The sequence below is a fragment of the Stegostoma tigrinum genome, chromosome 27 (genome assembly GCF_030684315.1).
Source record: "Stegostoma tigrinum isolate sSteTig4 chromosome 27, sSteTig4.hap1, whole genome shotgun sequence".
Lineage (NCBI taxonomy): Eukaryota > Metazoa > Chordata > Chondrichthyes > Orectolobiformes > Stegostomatidae > Stegostoma > Stegostoma tigrinum.
Window position 1 is genome coordinate 43,821,227 of NC_081380.1, and position 23,587 is coordinate 43,844,813.

At 42.8% G+C, this 23,587-nt stretch overlaps 1 protein-coding gene across 2 annotated transcripts in view; it reads right to left on the minus strand.

Moving 5' to 3' along the window:
* Nucleotides 1–23,587, minus strand: part of tbx4 (T-box transcription factor 4) — a 149,100-nt gene that overhangs the window by 41,465 nt on the left and 84,048 nt on the right. For both annotated transcript variants that reach the window (XM_048557358.2, XM_048557357.2), the window contains exons 4-5: nt 12,536–12,655; nt 11,079–11,226 (exon numbers count right to left, since the gene is read on the minus strand). In XM_048557358.2, coding sequence (XP_048413315.1) covers nt 11,079–11,226; nt 12,536–12,655 — 268 coding nt within the window. The remainder of the gene's footprint in view (nt 1–11,078; nt 11,227–12,535; nt 12,656–23,587) is intronic.

Below are 23,587 nucleotides of genomic sequence, written 5' to 3' on the forward strand. Positions count from 1 at the left end.
CTTCGATATACAAGTAGACTGGGAAAATCAGGTTGGTAGCGGATCTCAAGGAAAAAATTTATGGAACGTCTACAAGATTGGCTTTTGGGAGCAGCTTGTGGTACGGCCCACTGGGGAACAGGCAATTCTGGATTTTGATGATGTGCAATGAGGCAGACTTGATTAGGAAGGTTAAAGTGAAGGAACCCCGAAGGGGCAATGCCATAATATGATAGAATTCATACGGCAGTGAGAGAAGGCGAAACTGGAACCAGATGTAATGGTACTACAAATCAGTAAAGTTAACTGTGGAGACATGAGGAAGGAGTTGGCCAAAGTTGATTGGAAGGGGAGCCCAGAGGGGAAGATGGTGGAGTAGGGGTGGCACAGTGTCTCAGTTGTTTGCACTGCTGCCTCACAGCTCTGGAGACCTGTGTTTGATTCCACCCTCGGGTGACTGTCTGTGTGGAGTTTACACATTCTCCCTGTGTCTACATGGGTTTCCTTCCACAGTCCAAAGATGTGTAGGTTAGGTGGATTGTCCATGCTAAATTGCCCATAATGTTCAGGATACATGGATTAGGTGGGTTATCGGGGGATGGGTCTGGGTGGGATGATCTGAAGGCCAGTGTGAGCTTGTTGGGCTGAAGGGCCTTGTTTCCAAACTGTAGGGATTCTATGATTCAAACAGCAATGGCAGAAGTTTATGGGGATGATTCAGGAGGCACAGCAGAAATTAATCCCAAGGAAGAAGAAACAGACTAAGGGGAGGACAAGGCAACAATGGCTGACAAGGGAAGTTAGGTACAGCATAAAACCAAAAGAAAATGCATGAACTGAGATATGGAGGAATTTCTTCAGCCAGAGGGTGGTTATTCTTTGGAATTCATTGCTGCAGAAGGCTGTAGAGGCCAAATCACTGAATGTATTTAATACAGAGTTAGATAAGTTATTGATTGGTAAGAAGATTAAGTGATAAAGACAGAAGACAGGAGAATTAGATTGAGAAACATATTAATCATGAATAAATGATGGAGCAGATTCAATGGCCAAATGGCCTAATTCTGCTTCTATCTCTTATGGGTCTTAAGGTCTAAGTGCTTCAGATCAGCCTGAGTTTGCAAAAACAAAACACTGAATGAATGCAAGTCTTTCTTCCTTTTTATGTCACTGTCCATCTAATGTAATCACAGTGTTTTCCTAAAACTCAGGCAGTCACCACTTTGACACTTGCTCTTGTCACCAACTGGTAACACAGTAACACAGGCACAGACTCAGGAGCTGCAAACCATATCTCTAACTTTACAAACAGGGAGAGTAGGACTAGGGTCTAGTGGACAGTGTAGATTAAAAGTGATGGAAAAATGGGAAAAGAAATTAAGTTTTCAAACTAAGATAACAAAGTGTGGAGCTGGATGAACACAGCAGGCCAAGCAGCATCTCAGGAGCACAAAAGCTGATGTTTCGGGCCTAGACCCTTCATCAGAGAGGGGGATGGGGTGAGGGTTCTGGAATAAATAGGGAGAGACAACATCTCCTTTTCTGATGAAGGGTTTAGGCCCGAAACGTCAGCTTTTGTGCTCCTGAGATGCTGCTTGGCCTGCTGTGTTCATCCAGCTCCACACTTTGTTATCTTGGATTCTCCAGCATCTGCAGTTCCCATTATCACTAAGTTTTCAACCTTGTCTCTTTTCCCCCACACAGAATCGCAAAATTTTGTGGTGCAGAAGGAGGACATCCTGCCCATCATTCCTGCAATATTTCTATTAGCTAATGCCAATCTCCTGCCTTTTCCCTGCATCCCCACACAATGGGGACCATTTTTATCCAAATAATCATGCAACGTCCTCTTGAATGCCTCAATGGCATGGTCTCTACCAACCTTCCAGGTAGAATCTGAATCAGATTCCTTGCAACATGACCATTGTATATAATTCTAAACAGATGTAATGACCCTTTATCCTCTCCACCTCCAAGAATGTCCACACTCTTCTTGTAGTAGCCCTTGTCTCCATTCATGCCTCAACCCAATTATTGTGGAAACTCTAATCTTCCTCGATTAAAAATCTATGTCTAACCAAGCTTTTATTGATTGTCTTTACCTCTCAGAACCCCGACAGTGTGGGATAGGCCTGTCGGTCCAACAAGCCGATGCGATTATGATGCGATTAGACATGAGTTAGGAAGCATGGACTGGGAGCAGTTGTTCCATGGTAAGGGAACTATAGACATGTGGAGATGGTTTAAGGAACAGTTGTTGGGAGTGATGAGTAAATATGTCCCTCTGAGACAGGCAAGAAGGGGTAAGATTAAGGAACCTTGGATGACGAGAGCGGTGGAGCTTCTAGTGAAAAGGAAGAAGGTAGCTTACATAAGGTGGAGGAAGCTAGGGTCAAGTTCAGCTAGAGAGGATTACATGCAGGCAAGGAAGGAGCTCAAAAATGGTCTGAGGAGAGCCAGGAGGGGGCACGAGAAAGGCTTGGCAGAATGAATCCGGGAAAACACAAAGGCATTTTACACTTACGTGAGGAATAAGAGAATGGTCAAAGAAAGAGTAGGGCCGATCAGGGATAGCATAGGGAACTTGTGTGTGGAGCCTGAGGAGGTAGGGGAAGCCCTAAATGAGTTTTTTGCTTCTGTCTTTACGAAAGAAACCAACTTTGTAGTGAATGAAACCTTTGAAGAGCAGGTGTGCATGCTGGAATGGATAGAGATAGAGGAAGCTGATGTGCTGAAAATTTTGTCAAACATTAAGATTGACAAGTCGCCAGGCCCGGATCAGATTTGTCCTCGGCTGCTTTGGGAAGCGAGAAATGCAATTGCTTCGCCACTTGCGAAGATCTTTGCATCCTCGCTCTCCACTGGAGTCGTACCTGAGGACTGGAGAGAGGCAAATGTAATTCCTCTCTTCAAGAAAGGAAATAGGGAAATCCCCGGCAATTATAGACCAGTAAGTCTCACGTCTGTCGTCTGCAAGGTGTTAGAAAGGATTCTGAGGGATAAGATTTATGACCATCTGGAAGAGCATGGCTTGATCAAATACAGTCAACATGGCTTTGTGAGGGGTAGGTCATGCCTTACAAACCTTATCGAGTTTTTTGAGGATGTGACTAGAAAGGTTGATGAGGGTCGAGCTGTGGATGTGGTGTATATGGACTTCAGTAAGGCATTTGATAAGGTTCCCCATGGAAGGCTCATTCAGAAGGTCAGGAGGAATGGGATACAGGGGAACTTAGCTGCTTGGATACAGAATTGGCTGGCCAACAGAAGACAGCGAGTGGTAGTAGAAGGAAAATATTCTGCCTGGAAGTCAGTGGTGAGTGGGGTTCCACAGGGCTCTGTCCTTGGGCCTCTACTGTTTGTAATTTTTATTAATGACTTGGACGAGGGAATTGAAGGATGGGTCAGCAAGTTTGCAGACGACACAAAGGTCGGAGGTGTCGTTGACAGTGTAGAGGGCTGTTGTAGGCTGCAGCGGGACATTGACAGGATGCAGAGATGGGCTGAGAGGTGGCAGATGGAGTTCAACCTGGATAAATGCGAGGTGATGCATTTTGGAAGGTCGAATTTGAAAGCTGAGTACAGGATTAAGGATAGGATTCTTGGCAGCGTGGAGGAACAGAGGGATCTTGGTGTGCAGATACATAGATCCCTTAAAATGGCCACCCAAGTGGACAGGGTTGTTAAGAAAGCATATGGTGTTTTGGCTTTCATTAACAGGGGGATTGAGTTTAAGAGTCGTGAGATCTTGTTGCAGCTCTATAAAACTTTGGTTAGACCGCACTTGGAATACTGCGTCCAGTTCTGGGCGCCCTATTATAGGAAAGATGTGGATGCTTTGGAGAGGGTTCAGAGGAGGTTTACCAGGATGCTGCCTGGACTGGAGGGCTTATCTTATGAAGAGAGGTTGACTGAGCTCGGTCTCTTTTCATTGGAGAAAAGGAGGAGGAGAGGTGACCTAATTGAGGTATACAAGATAATGAGAGGCATGGTTAGAGTTGATAGCCAGAGACTATTTCCCAGGGCAGAAATGGCTAGCACGAGGGGTCATAGTTTTAAGCTGGTTGGTGGAAAGTATAGAGGGGATGTCAGAGGCAGGTTCTTTACGCAGAGAGTTGTGAGAGCATGGAATGCGTTGCCAGCAGCAGTTGTGGAAGCAAGGTCATTGGGGTCATTTAAGAGACTGCTGGACATGCATATGGTCACAGAAATTTGAGGGTGCATACATGAGGATCAATGGTCGGCACAACATTGTGGGCTGAAGGGCCTGTTCTGTGCTGTACTGTTCTATGTTCTATGTTCTATGTTCTATCTAAGCCCACATTGACACTCAATACATCCCACCCAGGCCCTTTAACCCTATAACTCAGCTTACCTACACATCCCTGAACACTATGGGCAATTTAGCATGGCCAGTCCACCGAACCTGCATGTCTTTGGGCTGTGGGAGGAAATCAGAGCGCCCGGAGGAAACCCACGCAGACACGGGGAGAATGTGCAAACTCCACACAGTTGCCCAAGGGTGGGAATTGAACTCATGTCCCTGGCACTGTGAGGCAACAATGCTAACCACTGTGCCACCACACCAGCCGTTTGTCTAACAAGTAACACCAAAGCATCTTGGAGTGTCTTCCTACACTGAATATGCAAATTAATGTTGTTAGTCTGACTTTCATTTCATCCCACTTCACAATGGACAGGAGAATCTTTAACCATGAATAGCCCTGTATCTGGAATTTCTCCCAAAATCTCTTAACTCTGCTATCTCCCTCCCCATTGCTAAAGCACCTCGAAAACCTTAACATACTTTACGTCACCTTCCAGCTGTCCTCCTACGAGGCAACTTAAAAGTCACTGTATCGATCTAAGCCATTATATGAAACCACCCTATTAAATTTCAACGTAAATTGGAAGACTGAACATTTGATCAGCCAAATTTTCACATAAGTGCTAACCTTGCTACAAATGCTGATTCTTGTGTGCACCATTTTTATACAGACATTAACCAACTTCACAGAGAAAAAGAGGACACTCTGGAATGTAAGTATAGTATGAGCTTTACTAATTGACAGTTCTGCTCTCCATGTTATCCATAAACTATAAGTAGCAGCATATTTGTTCACCTATAAACAACGTAAGTTCTGACAAATATTTTTCTTTAAAGTACATTCAGTAATGATTCATTTTTATGCTGCCCGAAAGCTGTGAGGATAAAGAACCAAACCTGGGATTAGTGACCCCACAAACTAATAGCCTATGCCACTAATGGTGCACACCATGGGTATTTAGTAAGTGTTTTTTAATGGATAAAAGGACATGTTAGTGTATCAATTGCTATTCTTTGTCGCAACGAAGCCTGGCCTGGATGACAGAGTACTGTCTGCTGCTTCCTCTGTCCTAAATTCTTTTCTAATTGTTTGGAAATGAGGCAAGTGATTCTGACAATGGGAATAAGTTTGTGCCTGGAGATTGAACACCTATTGAGCCTGAATTTGAGAAGATACACTGAGACAGGCTTTCAGGTTTTCCTTGAGGCAGACTGCTGTTTGCTTATGTCACAGTGAAAAGTAATTTTTCTAGTGAAACTCTTTTCCAGTATTTTACAGTTAATTAAGTTGACTAGTTTATTAAAAAAAACCTACAATTGTTCTCATCTTTACATCCAGTTTGTATTTCGAAGAGTTTCAGGTGAGTTAGGTTTACAGAAGATGGAAGCTCGAAAGCCAATCACAGGGCACTGGGACAGTTTTAATTTCAAATTTCCAGCATCCACCATCCAAAATTATTTTCCTTTCGCATTGGATTCTCTTGGTTTGGAAGCATTGCTTTGGAACTTTATTGTGGTGTTTCCTATGCTGAGTAATCTGACAACTTGCAATTTTAATACAATTTCTGAATAAATTGCCAGCTGATATAGCATTGAAGGAGGCCAGTTCTTGCTTGTATCATGAATCCTACAATATCTACACTTTCCCTATTTTATGCACCAAAGCCTATGTCTGAGATGCATGTTTGTGGAGATGTGGAGACACAGATATTTCACTTTGGTTTGCATACAACAGAGGAGCATTCAGTGAGGTTCAATTCTAAATTCTAACATTTGAATGATTGTTTAATGCTGACCAGAATTAAAATGAAAAGATAAAATCTGTTGTACTATAGAATTTATTTTCCCTATCATTGTTTGCCATTTACCTAAATTTCCAGTGGAAGGGAAGTGAGGTATTTTGATTTATTATCTATGTTCTGCTGTATACCAGAAACCTTTGATGTACAGTGAATATTTCCACAAATTTTGCAGCAAGCAAAAGTTGAAGAAGTTTTGTTTATTGAATTAACTGAATTTCAATTCTCCAACTGCTTTAGTGGAGTGGGATTTATATTTCCTAAATCATTTGACTGAGCCTCAGGATTGCCAGCCAGTGACAAAATTATGATATCACCTCAGGGGTATTATTAACTCCTTGCATTGGTAGCTGAGACCCGTCTTCTACCTTAAGGTCAGAAGTGGCAAAGTTCAGTGATAACTGCACTATGACCAGCTCTATTTACAACTCCTAAGATACTGTAACAGTCTATGGCCAAATGCAGGAAGATCTGACAATATCCAGGTTTCAACACAAGTGACAAGTAATAAATGTCACATAAGTGCCAGGCAATGGCTATCCCCATCAAAAGAGAATCTAGCCATTGCCCCATGACATTCAATGGCACCATTATCACTGACACCCCCCATTATCAACATCCTGTAGAATTGACAAGAAACTGAACTAGACCAGTCAGTATAAATACCATGGCTACAAGAGCAGGTCAGAGGGTAGGAATCTTGCAGAGAGTAAACTACCTCCTTACTCTCCCAAGCCTGTTCACCACAAGGGACAAGTCAGGACCATGATGGAATAGACTCCACTGGCCTGGGTGAATGCAGCTCTGACAAAATTCAATAAGTTTGACACCATCCAAGACAAAGCAGCCTGCTATGGCACATACCCACACCCCACCAGCAACATACTGGCAGCAGTGTGTACCAGCTACAAGATGTGCTGCAGAAATTCACCAAGGCTCCCTAGACAGAGCATTCGCAACCCAAGACTATTACAGTCTAGCAGGACAACAAATACCACCTCCTGGAAGTTCCTCTCCAAGCCACACACCATCTTGTCTTGGAAACATATCACCATTTCTTCAGTGTCACTGGGCCAAAAGCCTGGAAAGCCCTCCCTAATAGCATTGTGAGTCTACCCACATCACATGGACTGTAGCAGTTCGAGAATGCAGCTCACCACCACCTTGCTAAGGGCAACTAGGGATGGGCAATAAATGCTGGCCCAGCCTGCGATGCCCACGACTCAAGAATGAGTAAGATAGTTCAACTCAAAAAAGGCTGAAATTCTACAGATATACTAAGGCAGTGCATATGGGTAAGAATGCAGTCTCTAGTGAAATATTTAATCGAAGCTTTATATTTGGGTAATCTTAAAAGATCCATGGCAGTTGTAGGAGATGAGCAAAGACTGCTGACATTCTCACTATCATTGATACAATACGATTGAGTCAAATTGACTGATTTTCTGTCTCCTTTCTGTTTGTGGGACCTTGCCGACTGCAAAATTACTGACATATTTCCATACACATGTGGTGCTTCTACTTGAAAAGTGATTCACTGGCTGTGAAGGTCTTTGCATGTATGCGATCACAGAATTATCCTTTAAATCTGTCAATTTGAAATGGGGCTGTGTTATATCAGTGTGCAAATACTTCAAATGCTCATTTCAAGTTCCCTCGGCAGTTCTTAATGAAACATTCAACTGTTTCAAAAAAATGGCCAAATGCATTATTACAGAATCACAGAATACTATTATGCAGAGGAGGCTATTCAGCCCATCATACGTGCACCAGCTTTTCAAATGAGCATTATTATTTAGTGCCAATCTCCTGCGTTCTCCCCACACCGTCGCATATCTTTTTAATCTAAAAAGTCATCCAATATCCTTTTGAATGCCTCAATTGAACCTGCCTCCACCAAATTTCCAGGCAGTGATTTCCAGACCCTAACTACTTGCTAGGTGAAAATGTTTTTTTCTCACGTTACCATTGATTCTTTTGCAAATCACTCTAAATCTATGCCCTGCCATTCTTGTTCTTTTCACACATGGGAACAATTCATCCCTATCTACCCTCCCAACCTGTTGGTTTCAAAAAGCTCTAACAGATCTCAGTTTTTTTTTCAAGGAGAACAGTCCCAGCTTTCTTCAATCTCTCCTTATCACTGAAGTTTCTCATTTCTGGAATCATTCTTGTAAATTGCTTTGGCACTCTCTCCAATACATTCATGTGGTACCTACAATTGAACACATTTTCCAGCTGAAGTCTAACAAGGGTCCTATATAAGTTCAACGTCACCTCCTTTCTCTTGTAATCTATCCTCCTCTTAATAAAACTGAGGATTCTACGTGCTTTACTAATTGCTATCTTCACCTGTCCTGCTATTTCAATAATCTGTGACCAAATGTATGAAATTAAGCAATTTTGTTCAATCATATTAAATGCTTGTTGACTAATATAACATTGCATAATTTAATGATCCGTTTGCCATGATCCAATTACCTGGGCTGTGCATTTATCTGCTTAAACTCATAGTGAAGTGTTAGAAATTAGAATCTCTTAAAACTGAATTATTCAAATATTCCATATTTAGCTTTTCCTGTGTAGCATGATACTTTTTTTAACTGTGTTTCAGTAGTAACTTGCTTTCTTCAAACCATAGACAAATCTGTAGCAAATAGAAGTAAAGGTCTCAAGGATCAGAGATCATGTTGTTCCACTGAAATGAAGAGAAAGATTTATCAAAAATGCACCAGCTCATTATCAATGCAGTGTTCAGGAGAATAGGATGTTGTGGTCTCACATTCAATAACAACTGACCTTAAAATGGACTTGGCCGAGGGAGATGGTGATCATGATATTGTCATTGGCTGAAAGGGTCCAGACAGTGAATGATGCAGTGTCAATTGCCAGCCCCCAAAATAAAGAATACCGGCAGTGGGGGACTTAGGAAATGAGAGTAGGAGGGCGAGTCCTGGGCAACAAGCCATCATCTTCCAGAGAGAAGACCAGGAATTTGAGGGAACAGAGTTACCAACCAAAGACTGTGAAACATCAGGGATGGTCGCAACATCTGTCCAAAATGTAGGGACCCAGTGTTTCTGCTTCTCAATTCCACAGAACAGTTTTGAATCAGTAAAGTATTCTCGTCTGTCCCAGGTTGTATATTTCCTTTCTTTCTCCAGTTGAATACTGTATCATATCTAACTGCTGATTCTTAATAAGCTCAATAAGCTTTTGAAAATTTGCTTACAATTGATCAACTACCTATATTAGGTACCCTAACTCTGATCACAACCACACCCCCCCCCCCACTAACAAAATCTAACAGAGGTCTGCCCTAATAGTCATTGAACCAACACTCAATATTGAACATTGAGAGTATTGAGAAATAACTTTGTAGGCGGTAATTAAAAAGCTAACATCATATCCTGATGCTATTATAGTTATGATTCTTTAAATGTACTCATCACAGGAGGATGAAGTGCTGGAAAGATGATGGAACCTAGGTATGAAACGGCTGATGCTGTAGGTTAGCAATATTTGATCTATTCAGAATGCAGAGTGTCATTGGCACAGTCAAGTTTGGAGAGATGCATAAAATTAATTCATTGATGAGCTTTACAGCTGAAACCTTGTTTCGACATTCAAAACAAAATAATTCCACTAGATCTGCCTATTCTAATGTACTTCTGGCCAATGTCCCATTGTTTACTCTCTATAAACTGAAGGCTTCCAAAACCGTCCCACAAATGTCATAACTAACAACAAATCTTGTTCACCCATCTCTCCTCTGCTCTTTGACCTACATTTGGTCCGGGATAAGCAATGTCTTAATTTTAAAATACTCATTGTTATTAACAAGTTCCTCCATGGTCGCTCATGTTCCTATCTCTGGGCCTTTCTGCAGCCCCCTAGCCCAAATGAGACAGCTAGCCTTCTTGAATTTTGGTCACCTGATCACTGGCAACTCTCCACCCATTTCTCCATCTGCGCTGTCAGCTGCCAAGCCCTAAGCTCTGGAATAACCACTGTCCACCTCTCCAACTCTCTGCTACCTCTCTTTATCTTACTTTTTTGATGCTTGTTAAAAACCAACCAGCTTAGCAATCTGTTCTAAAATTCACTTCGTCAGTTCAGTACCAAATTTGCTTGAAAATGCTCCTATCAACCACCTTGGGGCATTTCACAATATTAAAGGTATTATTTCAATACAACTTGTTGCTGTTATGTAGGTGTAATCTCTTGTGCTAAGTATCAGTCTTGGCTGAATGGGTAAGATTCTCATTTCTGAGTCAGAAGCCTGTTCTCAGTCAGTGTCATGCCAGAAAATTAAGCACAAGGTTCAGACTGACAGTCACAGCAGAGTACTGGGGGAGCACTTCACTATCAGAGCTGCCATTTTTTGGATGTTAAACCAAGGACCCATCTGCCCTCCCAAGTGTCCTTTATAGATCTCATGAAGCTGCTTTGGGGATGTTCAGAGGAGGTCTCCTCCCTCTCCTCTGCCAATACCTATTCCTCACCCAACATCACTAAAACAGATTGTGTGGGCATCATCCTATTACCATCAATGGGATTTTGCTGTGTGTAAGTTGTTTGTTAATTTCCCTACATTACAGCAGTGGCAACATTTCAGCATTACCTTGTTGCTTGTAAACTGCATTAGGATGTCTTGAAGTTCTAAAGGTATTACATAACAGCAAATATTTCCTTCTTGTAGACATGCCTTGTCATCTAGAGTTAACAAGTTAATCATTTTCTTACTCAGCTTGTAACAAAAGCTGAAAGCTGTCACCCACCCCATGGACTGGCCACTGTTTTGCCAATCAATTTCTTTGTGGGAAATTGCTAGCAAATGCAAAGTATCACTTACAATAGCTTGAAATGAAATTGACAGTCACGCTTCACTGTGCTGTCTTTTCATTTGAACATGAATGCCAGCAGTGAAGAATTGGTGAGCAGTAAATATCTTTGTCCGTTTGCTCACTCACATGTCCAAATGGATCCAGGTGATTGTTGGTCAGTTTCAGTTTCTGAAAAGAGACAAGTTGCCGCATCCAGTGTGCTCCTGTTGCTGGTGAATCTGGGTGTACGTACAGCCTCCCAGGCATGGCAGGCTCTGCTTTTCCAGCCACCATCCTAGAACAAAATGAGGAACGGTCAAACACCCCAAGTCTATAGGTTATATTGTGCCCTGGACATAAACTGGAAGGGGAAAGTCTGTAAGCAAAAGAAAATTCACTCACATTTTATTCACATATACAGCAGCTTATATTCTTTCATGGGATGGGGTATGGGCACCATTTATTGCCAATTCCTAATTGCCCCAGAGAGGTAGTGGTGAGCTGCCTTCTTGAACCACTTCATTCTATGGGGTGTAACTAACCCCTAGAGTACAATTTGAAAGGGAGTTCCAGTGATCCAGTGACAGTGAAGGAATTATGTTATAGTTCCAAGTCAAAATGGTATAGTGGATTTTTGCAAGCGCTGGTGTTTCATTTCTCCTCTCCCCTTGACCTTCCAAGTGGTAGAAGTGCGTATGGATTTGGAAGATACTGTTGGATGAGCCTTGTTGAGTTATTACACAGTGCACACTGCTGTCACCCTGTTTTGATGGGGGCGGGGGGTGTCAATGTTTAAGGTCGAGAAAAGGGTTGCCAATTAAGTTGTCTGCTTTGTCCTGGATGGTGTTTAAACTCATTGTTGGAGCTGCACCCTTCTAGAACTTGTGTTCAATGATCAGCGTTTTGAGTCAGAATGTAACTAAGTTCACAGGGTCAGTTTTAGCCTGACCCATTCAACAGGAAACTGACCTGTATAAAGAAGACTATCAATTCCAGATCAATTTTCTGCCAGGATGGGTGAATTAGGATTATTCCCCACACTCGTAGCAGAGACTAAGATTGAGAAACTAGGATTATTCTAATCACAGTAAAAGAAGGTTAGGTGGAGATTTAACAGAGGAGTTCAAAATTATTTTGATAGATTGGAAAGGGATAAACTGTTTCCAATGACAGTACGGTCAATAATCAAATAAGATGGGTTTTAGAAAACTTGCTAGTAAAACTTGCCTGGATGGTGAATGAGAGATAACAAAGTGTGGAGCTGGGTGAACACAGCAGGCCAAGCAGCATCTCAGGAGCACAAAAGCTTCCAGAGGGAGGAGGGTAACTTCTTTAGATTTGGCATGAGGAGAGTTCTTTATAATAAGTTGTTGTGATCTGATACATACTGAAATGGTGCTGGGAGATGATCCAGTCATAACTTTCAAAAGTTTTTTGGGAAATACTTTGAGAAGAACAAACTTGCAGGGCAATGGAGAAAGAACAGAGCAATAGGACTTTGATTCAATCATTCCTTAGGAGAGAGGCCTAGACTCAGTGGGTCTCTGGCCTCCTTCTTTGCTTTAAGTTTCCTTATTTCTAAGATCAACTTCTCAAACACTCACCACTTGTTGTCACAAAACTTATAACGATGGTCATCAGCAGGCACAATGTCAATCAGCAGAATGTACTTTGTCTTGGGATTCATCCCTGTAACTTTCACCTTGAAACTTGGAAACATTCGCCTATAGGAAGAATCAGAAAGAGGCACGTTACAAAGTGATACTAAGGCAGCAAATACTTATTCCATTGCACAAAAATCCCATTCTTCACATTTCTCAAAGCATTTGCCACATAGACTACAGCAGTTCATGGAGGCAGTTCACCATCAGCATGTTCTCAAAGGCAAATAAGGATGGCTGGAATTTAATACCAGGGCAATAAATGGACAAGAATGAAACTTACAGAGTTTAAATATGAAAACAGGTTGCACAGTCCAATCCCAAACTGACTTTAAATTTAGAAGATGAAGGGGTAAATTACTTGAGAGATTTAAGATGATTAAAGGAGCTGTGGGGTAGACACAGAATGATTTATTTGAGTGGGGGAATCTAGAACAAAAGAGCATAGCATTAAATTTCAAGTTAGACCATTCAAAGATAATGTCAAGAAACCCTTGTACATGAGTGAATTCTAGAATTGTCTTCTCAAAAGCAGTAGAAGATCGATGAAATGATATCTTCAAAACTGAAATCATTCCATTGTGTTGGACTAGGGTATTACAAGTTCAGTGATGACAACAAGTAAATGGAGTTAAAGTACAGGTCACCAATGAGATAACTGAAAGGTTTGAGGGCTGAATGGCTGGCTCATTTTCCTTTTATCTATTTAGATGAAGATAGATATTTTCTAACCAACCTGGTCAGAGACATTACAACACATCTCCAAAGCAGGTGGGACTGAAATCCGTGCCTCCCACAATTATTTCTGACCCCATGAGATGACAGGTATGAAATATGAGGTATTCTAGGTTCGGTCATGCCTCGTATGTGCGTGCAAAAGTTACAAATTTCAAAATTGCCTTGTTTTCAAAAGAAAACAACAGCTTTTAAGATGATTGGCAACACATGATGTTCAGCAATAACAGTGCAGGTGAATCAGAAACTCAGTCAAATATCTCAGTAAAATAAGAACCACCCCAACCACTTGTGACAAATCCTAGCGTTAAGGTTGAACTCTTGACTGTAGACCAGCAGGACTATGATAAACTGGCTAATTCTGCCTCATCATGGAGAATAGCAACATTGCAACTCAATGACTGTTAGACAAATATGAAGTGAGTGTCATCAATCTTTCATTTTACAGAGTTTGCTCCTCATCTCAAACACAAAGACCCTAGCTGTCTCAAAAACCCAGGAGTATGAAAGGCTTCAGCACAGGATGTGTGAGTTTAGGCCATTACCTTACCTATATGAAGACTTTGGACGGGTAACGCAATGAAAGCAGCCATGTTTGGATCTGTTCAGCTTTGGAAAAATACATCACAGAAAGCAATTACCATCTGAAACATCCCCAAAATGCCATCAAAATAGATTCAAGCCCATTATGTAGCCAAAGTAAATCAGCTACACAGCGAAAGTGGGAGAAGGATTCTACCCTACCCTGTTCCAACATCATGGCTTCTTATCTGAAAGCCAAACTCATGGCAACTGCAAGAAACTTTGCAGTTTATTGAGAATTGTCCTGATATACGCTTCAGTTAAAACATAATTCAACTAAGAAACTACAGGCCTTCTCTGAGAGATTGAAATCATTACAACCGATAATTTGCCTTTCTTTCCATCTGTCCCTATTCTTTGTAGCTACAATAGCATTTTTGAGATGCCTTATTAAGTCATCTGGGGCAAGTTTGTTATAATAAATAACCTTGTTTAATTTTAAATTCACAAAATCTGCCATTGGAAATGATTCAAATTGGACCAAGTCATCCTGAGGGTAATAAATTACAGACTCCACACACAGAAAGAAATTCTGATTATAGGCAATAATAAAACACCAAACCTTATTTGTGACCTGGCCTTAGATAAAATTTGATACAGTTTCAGTAATGTTTAAAATCTTACATGCACTTGTGATTATCCCATGAGGGCAGGGGTCAGATTTGGGTGTGTTTCACCCTATAATTAATCAGCCAATTGCTCCCTAGGTTCAAGCCCATAATAATTGATTCAATTAGTTGTCATGGGCAGAAATCACCCCGAATAAAAGTCACAGCCTTTGACAACAAGAAGAGCAAAGTAACTGCACATGGTAAAGAGGATTTGCATTTAAATAGTGCTTTGCTCAACCTTTGTACATTTCAAATTATTGTTGCAATGTTGGAAATGTGAAAGGCAATTTACATATACTAAGCTCCTACAAACAGCAATGACCAGCTAATTTGTTGTATTGGTAATGGTTATGAGATAACTATTGGCCAGGACACTCGGGGGAACTCTTTCTATTCTTCTCCAGAGTAGCGCCTTGGAGTTTTTATTCCAACAAGATGTCAGGTTAACAATTCACCCAAAAGTCTGTAACTTCAGAGTTTGCACTCCTACATTCCTAGTACTGGAAAATTAAACAGAGATTTAATAATTGGGATCATGAATCTACAGCTTGCTGACTTTTTGGAGCAGAACACTTTGCCACGAAGCCTCTGCAAATTCAGGGCTGGGAGATTAAAGGGATCAGAAGAGAATAAGACTCAAATAGATGTCGAAACTTTGCAGTGAAATGGACAACAAGGAACAGAGAAAGCAAGAAAGGTAGGGGGATGAGAGGCTGTGAGTGGGGGTAGTTAATGAGATGTATGACCAGGGACAGCGTCATACTGACTAGGATTTATGACACCGGGCTTCTGGAAAATAATTTGTTACCCAACCCACATGCCTGAAGTTAGCAGCTAAAGTAGCCTGGCCTTATAAATTTTAAGTGCTTTTTTAATGGCAATAAAAAGAGTCGAGGCATGTGAAATTCATATTGTTGACATCTCTGGACATTTTTAAGTGGGTTCACAGAGAACTCAAGTAGCAGAATTATAGTCGGCTGAAGTAGCTGAAAGGAACAGAGCTTTTCCAGAGTGGAAATGCTTGTTGAGCTTTGGAAGGAGTGCAGACTGCCCAGCTTACCTGCCGATCTCTGGTTTTCATTTTGTGTAATTTTATTAACATCCTCGTCAGGCTTTTAACTGTCTTTGTCTGCCTTAGAACTTTCTAGAGCCTGGCAGTGAATGTGATGCAGTTGAAAAGAGTCAGTTTATACTTGGAGAATTCAATTAATAAAAATGTTTTATGTGTGTTTTTAAAAACCCCCTTCATTTTGTCTTCTCAGTGTAATGCCGCAGGACAGTTGATTGTTTTGATAAGGAGTTTGCTGTATGACAGCACTGCACAGATAAGTTGCTTTTAAATGTTTTCTTAACATTAAGCTTGTCTTGTATTCCATTTCAATCCCCACCCCTCCACAGCATCATTCCTGATGGCTCACATGCCACGTACTGCAGTTAAAGTCAGATACTTGTGAGAAAATGTTGCCTGGTTTTTCACCTTGTCATTGGCTAGTCACAAATGTCACATGCACCCGTTTCCATCCGGGACAATTATTTTACCCAATTTTGAAAGGAACAGATGACTTTGGACCTTTGGCCCCACCACGGCAATTTTCCTCATCTGATTTGTGGCTCCCTACAGACTATTTGGTAAAGAGTGATCATTATGATTAGTCAATAAATCCGCTATACAGTATCCTGTACCCCAATGGAAAGCAATGGCCTAATGGTACTGTTCCCTAGACTGTTAGTCCAGAGACCTAGTTGATATTCTGGGGGCCTGGGTTCAAATCCCCCACGGCTGATGGCATTTGAATCCAATTTTTAAAAATCTAGAATTAGGAGTCTAAATGATGACCATGAATCCATTACTAAGTATTCAAAAAATTCATCTGGTTCACTCATGTCCTTTAGGGAAGGACATTGCCCTTCCTTACTGGCCTGGCCCACATGTGACTCCAGTCCCACAGCAATATGGTTGACACTTGACTGCCCTTAAAATTAGGGATGGGCAATAAATGTTGGCCTAGCCAGTGATGTCCACATCTGTGAATGAATATTAATAAAAAGTGGTAGTGCCCCTACCTCTGATTCCTACGGAAGCAGTGTCCATGTCCAGAATGCAGAAAGACCTGAACAGTATCCAGGCTTGGGCTGACAAGTGGCATGGAACATTTGCACCACACAATTCCCAGTCAATCACCATCTCCAACAAGAGAGAACCTAAACATCACTTCTCGATATTCAACGGCATTGCCATCACTGTATCCCTACATCCTATGGGTTATCATTGACCAGAAACTGAACTGGATTAGCCAGATAAATGCTTTTGCTACAAGAATAGGCCAGAGGCTAGGATTCCTGCAGCAAATAGCTCAGCTCCTGACTGCCCAAAGACCGTCCACCATCTACAAGGCATAGGTCAGGAGTGTGATGGAACTCCACTTGCTTTGATGAGTGCACATCTAATCACACTCAAGTAGCTTGACACCATCCAGGACTAAGCAGCCCACTTGAATGGCGCCACATCAACAAATATTCAGTCCCTCACTCCCTAGCAGCAATATACACCATCTACAACATGCACTGCAGAAATTGCACTGTAGGTTAGGTGAAGGTCTAGTGGTATTATCACTAGACTGTTAACCCAGAAACCCAGCTAATATTCTGGGGATAACACAGTGTGGAGCTGGAGGAACATAGGAGGCCACACAGCATCAGAGGAGCAGGAAAGCTGGCATTTCGGGTCTTTTTCTGAAGAAAGGTTCTGATCCGAAACATCAGCTTTTCTGCTGCTCTGATGTGGCCTGGCCTGCTGTGTTCCTCCGGCTCTACACTGTGTTATCTCGAACTCCAGCATTGGCAGCTCTTACTATCTCTAATGTCTTGAGACCCAGGTCCAAATCCCACCATGACTGATGGTGGAATTTGAATTCAATAACTTTTTTTAAAAAGCCTGGAATTAAAGATCTACTATCTGCCACCCTCACCTGGTCTGACCTACGTGTGTCTTCAGACCCACGGCAATGTGGTTGACTCTCAATTGCCCTCTGAAATGGCTCAGTCAAACCACTCAGTTGTACTAATTGCTACAAAGTCTCAAAGAAATGAACCCAAACAGATCATCTGGAATCGATCATGGCACCGGAAGAGACAATGGCTGAAACAGTCCTCTTGACCCTACAAAGTCCTCCTCATCTGGGGGTTAGTGCTGTCTCACAGGCTAGTTAAGCACAGTCATATTCACAAAATCAGACCTTACAGAGAGTGCCCCAGACACCACCACCACCATCACTGGATATATCCTGTCTCACCGGCAGGACAGACCCAGCAGACGTGGCAGCATATTGGGATACAGTCGGGAGGGAATTGCTCTGGGAGTCCTCAGCATCGAATCCAGAATCCTTGAAGTCTCACGGCTTCAGGTCAAATATGGGCAAGGAAACCTCCCGCTGATTACGACATGCTGTCCTCCCTCAGCTATTGAAACCGTACTCCTCAATGTTGAACAACACCTGGAGGAAGCACTGAGGATGGCAAGGGTACAAAATGTACTCTGGGTGGGGGATTTCACTGTCCACCACCAAGAGTGACTCAGCAGCAGTATTACAGGCTGAGCTGGTAGGGTCCAAAAGGATGTAGCTGCTAGACTGTATCTGCAACAGGTAGTGGGGGAACTAACAAGAGGGAAGAACATATTTGATCTCACCCTTACCAATTTGCGAGCTGCAGTTGCATCTATCCATGACAGTATCGGTAAGAGTGACCTCACACAGTCCTTATAGAGATGAAGTCCCGCCTTCACAGTGAGAATAACCTCCATTGTGTTACACGGCACTATCACCGTGCTAAATGGGACAGACTTCGCACAGATCCAGCAACACAAGACTCAGCATCCATGAGCCACTGTGGGCCATCAACACAAGCAGAACTGTACATAAACACAATCTGTAACCTCATAGCTTGGCTTAGCCCCCACTCAACCATCACCATCAAGCCAGGATATCAACCCTGGTTCAATGGAGAGTGCAGGAGGGCATGCCAGGAGCAGCACCAGGCGTACCTGAAGTTGACGTATCAACCTGGTGAGCCACCAAACCAGACTACTTGCACGCCAAACAGCAAAAGCTAAAGTGATTGACAGATTTAAGTGATCCCACAACTGACAAATTAGATCGAAGCTCTGCTGTCATGCCACATCCAGTTGAGAATGGTGGTGGACAATTAAACAACTCACTGGAGGAGGAGGCTCCACAAATATCCCCATCCTCAATGATGGAAGAGCCCAGCACATCAGTGCAAAAGATAAGGCTGAAGTGCTGAGTGGATGATCCATCTCAACCTCCTCCAGTGGTCCCCAACATTGCAGATATCAGTCTTCAGCCAATTTGATTCACTCCACATGACACGAAGAAACAATTGGAGATACTGGATAGGCTATGGGCCCTGACAACAATCCATCAATAGTACTTAAGACTTAGCCATAGAATCCCTATAGTGTGGAAACAGGCCCTTCAGCCCATCCATACCAACCTCCAGAGCATCCCACCCAGACCCGTTCACCCACAAACACTACTGGCAATTTAGCATGGCCAATCCACTAACCTGCACATCACTGGACTGTGGGAGGAAACCCAGAAAGACATGGGAGAATGTGCAAAAATCCACACAGACAGTCGCCTGAGGGTGGAATTGAACCCAGGTCCCTGGCACTGTGAGGCAGCAGTGCTAACCACTGAGTGACCATGCCACCCACTTGTGCTCCAGAGCTTGCTGCTCCCCTAGCCAAGCTGCTCCAGTACAGTTACAATACTGGTATCTACCCGACAATGTGAAAAATTGCCCAAGTATGTCCTGTTCACAAAACACAGGACAAATCCAACTCAACCATTTATTGCCCCATCAGTCTACTCTCAATCATCAGTAAAGTGATGGAAGGTGTCATCAATGGTGCTATCAAGCAGCACCTGCTCAGCAATAAACTGCTCAGTGACATCCAGTTTGGGTTCCATCAGGGCCACTCAGCTCCTGACCTCATTACAGCCTTAATTCAAACATGGATGAAAGAGCTGAACTCCAAAGGTGAGGTGAGGGCGACAGCCCTTGATATCAAGGCTGCATTTGATCGAGTGTGGCATCAAGGAGCCCAAGCAAAACTGGAATCAATGGGTATCGAGGGAAAACTCTCTGCTGGGTGGAGTCATACCTGACACACAGGAAGATGGTTGTGGTTGTGGGAGGTCAATTATCTTAGCTCCGGGACATCTCTGCATGAGTTCCTCTGGGTAGTGTCCTAGGCCCAACTATGTTCAGCTGTTTCATCAATGACCTTCCCTTCATGATAAGGCCAGAATTCGGGATGTTTGCCAATAATTATACAATGTTCAGCACCATTCGTGACTCCTCAGATACTGAAGCAGTTCAAATGCAACAAGATTTGGGCAACATCCAGGCTCGGGCTGACAAGTGGCAAGTGACATTTATGCCACATAAATACCAGGCTGTGACCGTCACCAATAAGAGACAATCTAACCATTACCCCTTGACATTCAATGGTGCTACCATCACTGAATCCCCCATGATCAACATCCTGGGGGTTATCATTGGCCAGAAACTCAACTGGACTCACCACATAAACACAGTGGCTACAAGAGCAGGCCAGAAGCTAGGAATACTATGGCGAGTAACTCACCTCCTGACTCCCTAAAGCCTGCCCAACATCGACAAGGCACAAGTCAGGAGAGTGATAGAATACTCACCATCCCACTTGCCTGGAGTGCAGCCCCAACAGCACTGAAGAAGCTTGATAACATCCAGGATAAAGCAGCCCACTTGAATGGCACCACATCTACAGGCATCCACTCTCTTCACCACCGACGCTCAGTAGCAGCAGTGTGTACTATCTACAAGATGCACTGCAGGAATTCACCAAAGATCCCCAGACAGCACCTTCCAAACCCATGACCACTTCCATGTAGAAGGACAAGGGCAGCAGACATATGGGATCACCAGCATCTTGAAGTTCCCCTCCAAGTCACTGACCATACTGGCTTGGAAATATATCACCGTTTCTTCACTTGCCGGAGGATCAAAATCCTGGAATTGCCTCCCTAATGGCATTGTGGGTCAACCCACAGCAGGTGGACTGCAGTGGTTCAGGAAGGCAGCTCACCACCACCTTCTCAAGGGGCAAACGGGGATGGGCAAGAAATGCTGGCCTGCCAGTGATGCCCACATCTCACAAATGAGTAGAAATTGAAATCACCAAAGATTCTTAGACAGCATCTTCCAAACAACTATCTCAAAGGACAAATGCAGGTGATGTAGGGAACACCACAGGCCTGGAAATGTGTTCCTGCTCCTTCATTGTTGCTGGGTCAAATTTCTGGAACTTGCTCCCTAATGGCATCGTGAATCTACCTGAAGCACATGGACTGCAATGATTCAAGAAGGCAGCTCACCACCACCTTTTCAAGGGCAAATAGGGACATGCAATAAATGCTGGGCCAGCGAGCAATGTCCACGTTCCATGAGTGAATAGCCAAATGGTGAACTAGACAAATTTTGTTCTTCATTTGCTGACCATGTCCAATGCATGTTGACCAGAGCATAATAACCACTGAAGGTGTAAGAGTAATGTAGCAGTGATAACAGGATATGGGGCTGGAGGAACACAGCAGGCCAGGCAGCATCAGAGAAGCAGGGAAGCTGATGTTTCGGGTCTGGGCCCTTGTTCAGAAATTTCAGCATTTTTGAAGAAGGGTCCAGACCCAAAAAGTCAGCTGCCTGGCCTGCTGTGTTCCTCCAGCTCCATGCCTTGTTATCTCAGACTTCAGCCTCGGCAGTTCCTACTATCTCTCAGTGTAGCAGTGAACCGCTTTCACATCTGTCTGACCCAATGTCTGAACCAGCACTGCAAACCAAAGTCTAATTTGGGAACTAGAGCCAGTGCCCAAAGTAACAACAACAAATACTAACCCAAAAGAAAATACCATGAATGCATGTGCCTGAAATATTCACAGTTGCTATCAGACCTCTAAGTATTTCCGGCCTTTCTGTTTCAATAGCAACCTGCATCTAGACAATGCCTTTTAACATGGTCAAGCATCCTCATTGTCCAAGTTTTATGGAACAGTAGACGTGCTGTGTGGCTGATTAGGTTCGACACACATTCATCACCTCATTTAATTCACAGAATCACAGGATGGTTATCATGTCTGCATCAGTTTTCCCAGCAGTTTAACTTAGCAGTAAGGAGCAGTAAGGAACTGCCAGAGGCCATAGTCCAAATTGAAGCTAACAACATCGGCACGAGGGGTGATGACGTCCTGCAAAAGGAGTTAGGCAGCAAGTTAAAAAGCAGGACCTCAAGGGTTGTAATCTCACTTGCTAGTAAGGTCAGAAATAGGAAGATAGCCTAATATGTGGCTAAGGAGCTGGTGAAGAAGGGAGAGATTCAGATACCCTGATCACTGGGAGCTCTTCCAGGGCAGGTGGGACCTGTACAAGAAGGTCAGGTTGCACCTAAACTGGAGGGCACCAATATCTGGCAGGAAGGCTTGCTAAAGCCACTCAGTAGGGTTTGAACTAGTATAACAGGGGTGTTGGAACGGGACCAAAAGCTTGGTATGTGAGGAGAAGGTAGATGTTAAAGGCATGAACAAGCACAGCCGGTTTAATGAACAAGGTGGGATTATAAAACATGCACTAAGACAGGAAGGAGAAATAAGAGAAAGATGCTGAAGGACAGGATAGAGTGTACAGCCAAAACTAAAATTCTTCATACGAATGCATGGAGTAATACAATCCCTACAACGTAGAAACAGGCCCTTTGACCCAACAAATCCACAGCAACCCACAGAGCATCCCACCTAGACCCCATTCCCCTATAAATCCACATACGCTACACATCTCTGAACACTATGTGCAATTTTTCATGGCACATCTTTAGAATGTGTGAGGAAACCAGAGAAAACCCACACAGACACGGGGAGAATGCATAAACTCCACACAGACAGTTGCCTGAGGATGAAATCAAACTCAGGTCCTTGGCAGTATGAAGCAACATTGCTTATCACTGAGCCGCCGTGGAACAAATTAAATGAGCTTCAGGCACAGATTCAAATTGAAAACTACGATAAAGTTGCTATTATGAAGACATGGCTGCAGGATGGTCAGGACCAGGAACTAAATTTACCATGTTATACCATGTTTACTGGAGAGATACAGAAAACAGCAGAGGGTGATGCAGTATGAGGAACTGAATCATTTCTATGGCAAGAGAGGATGTAATGAGGGGAAAGCACACAGCGGAGACCTTATGGGTGGAACTGAAGCATGGTAAAGGAACGAAAACCATAATAGGTGTCACATATAAACCACCATGTAGCTTAAAAGTGTTCAATTGTATAAAAGCTGGAATTAGGCAACTATGTAGCAAAGGCAGAATAATATTAACTGGACATTTTAATCTCAACATAGACTGTGAGAGACAGAGGAGCACCTATCAGAAAGGTTGTGAATGTGTAGAGTCGATCCAGGATAGTTTCATACAATGATATGTCCTGGATGCAACAAAGGGACAAACAATATTGGCTCTAGTGTTGAGTAATGAGCTTGATTTAATTAGTAACTGAGTAGTTTGCGAACATTTATCAGATAGTGATCTTAACATGATTGAGTTTCACATTATGTTTGTAAGAGGTAAGCAAAGATTGGATGCAAGAATTTTGGATTTAAGTAAGGCAGACTTTAATGGGATGAGATTCAGACTATCCACAGTAAACTGGGAAACTCTTTCAGAGGTAAAACAATGGAGGGAAAGTGGACGGTATTCAAAGAAACATTTAGTGCTACTTAGAAGCAGCCTGGGCCCATGAGAAGGAAAAGCTCCATCTCACAAAAAAAAACTTGCCATGGACATCTAAGGAAGTAAGAGACAGCATAAAATTAAAAGAAAGAGTTAATAAAAACAACAAAAAAGTACAGCTCCAATGGCATAGGACAAACACAAAGTCCAACAAAGGCTGTAAAGCAGCTTATAACAGCAGCTAACAAAGATTCTGAAATGAAACTTGCAAGGGAGATA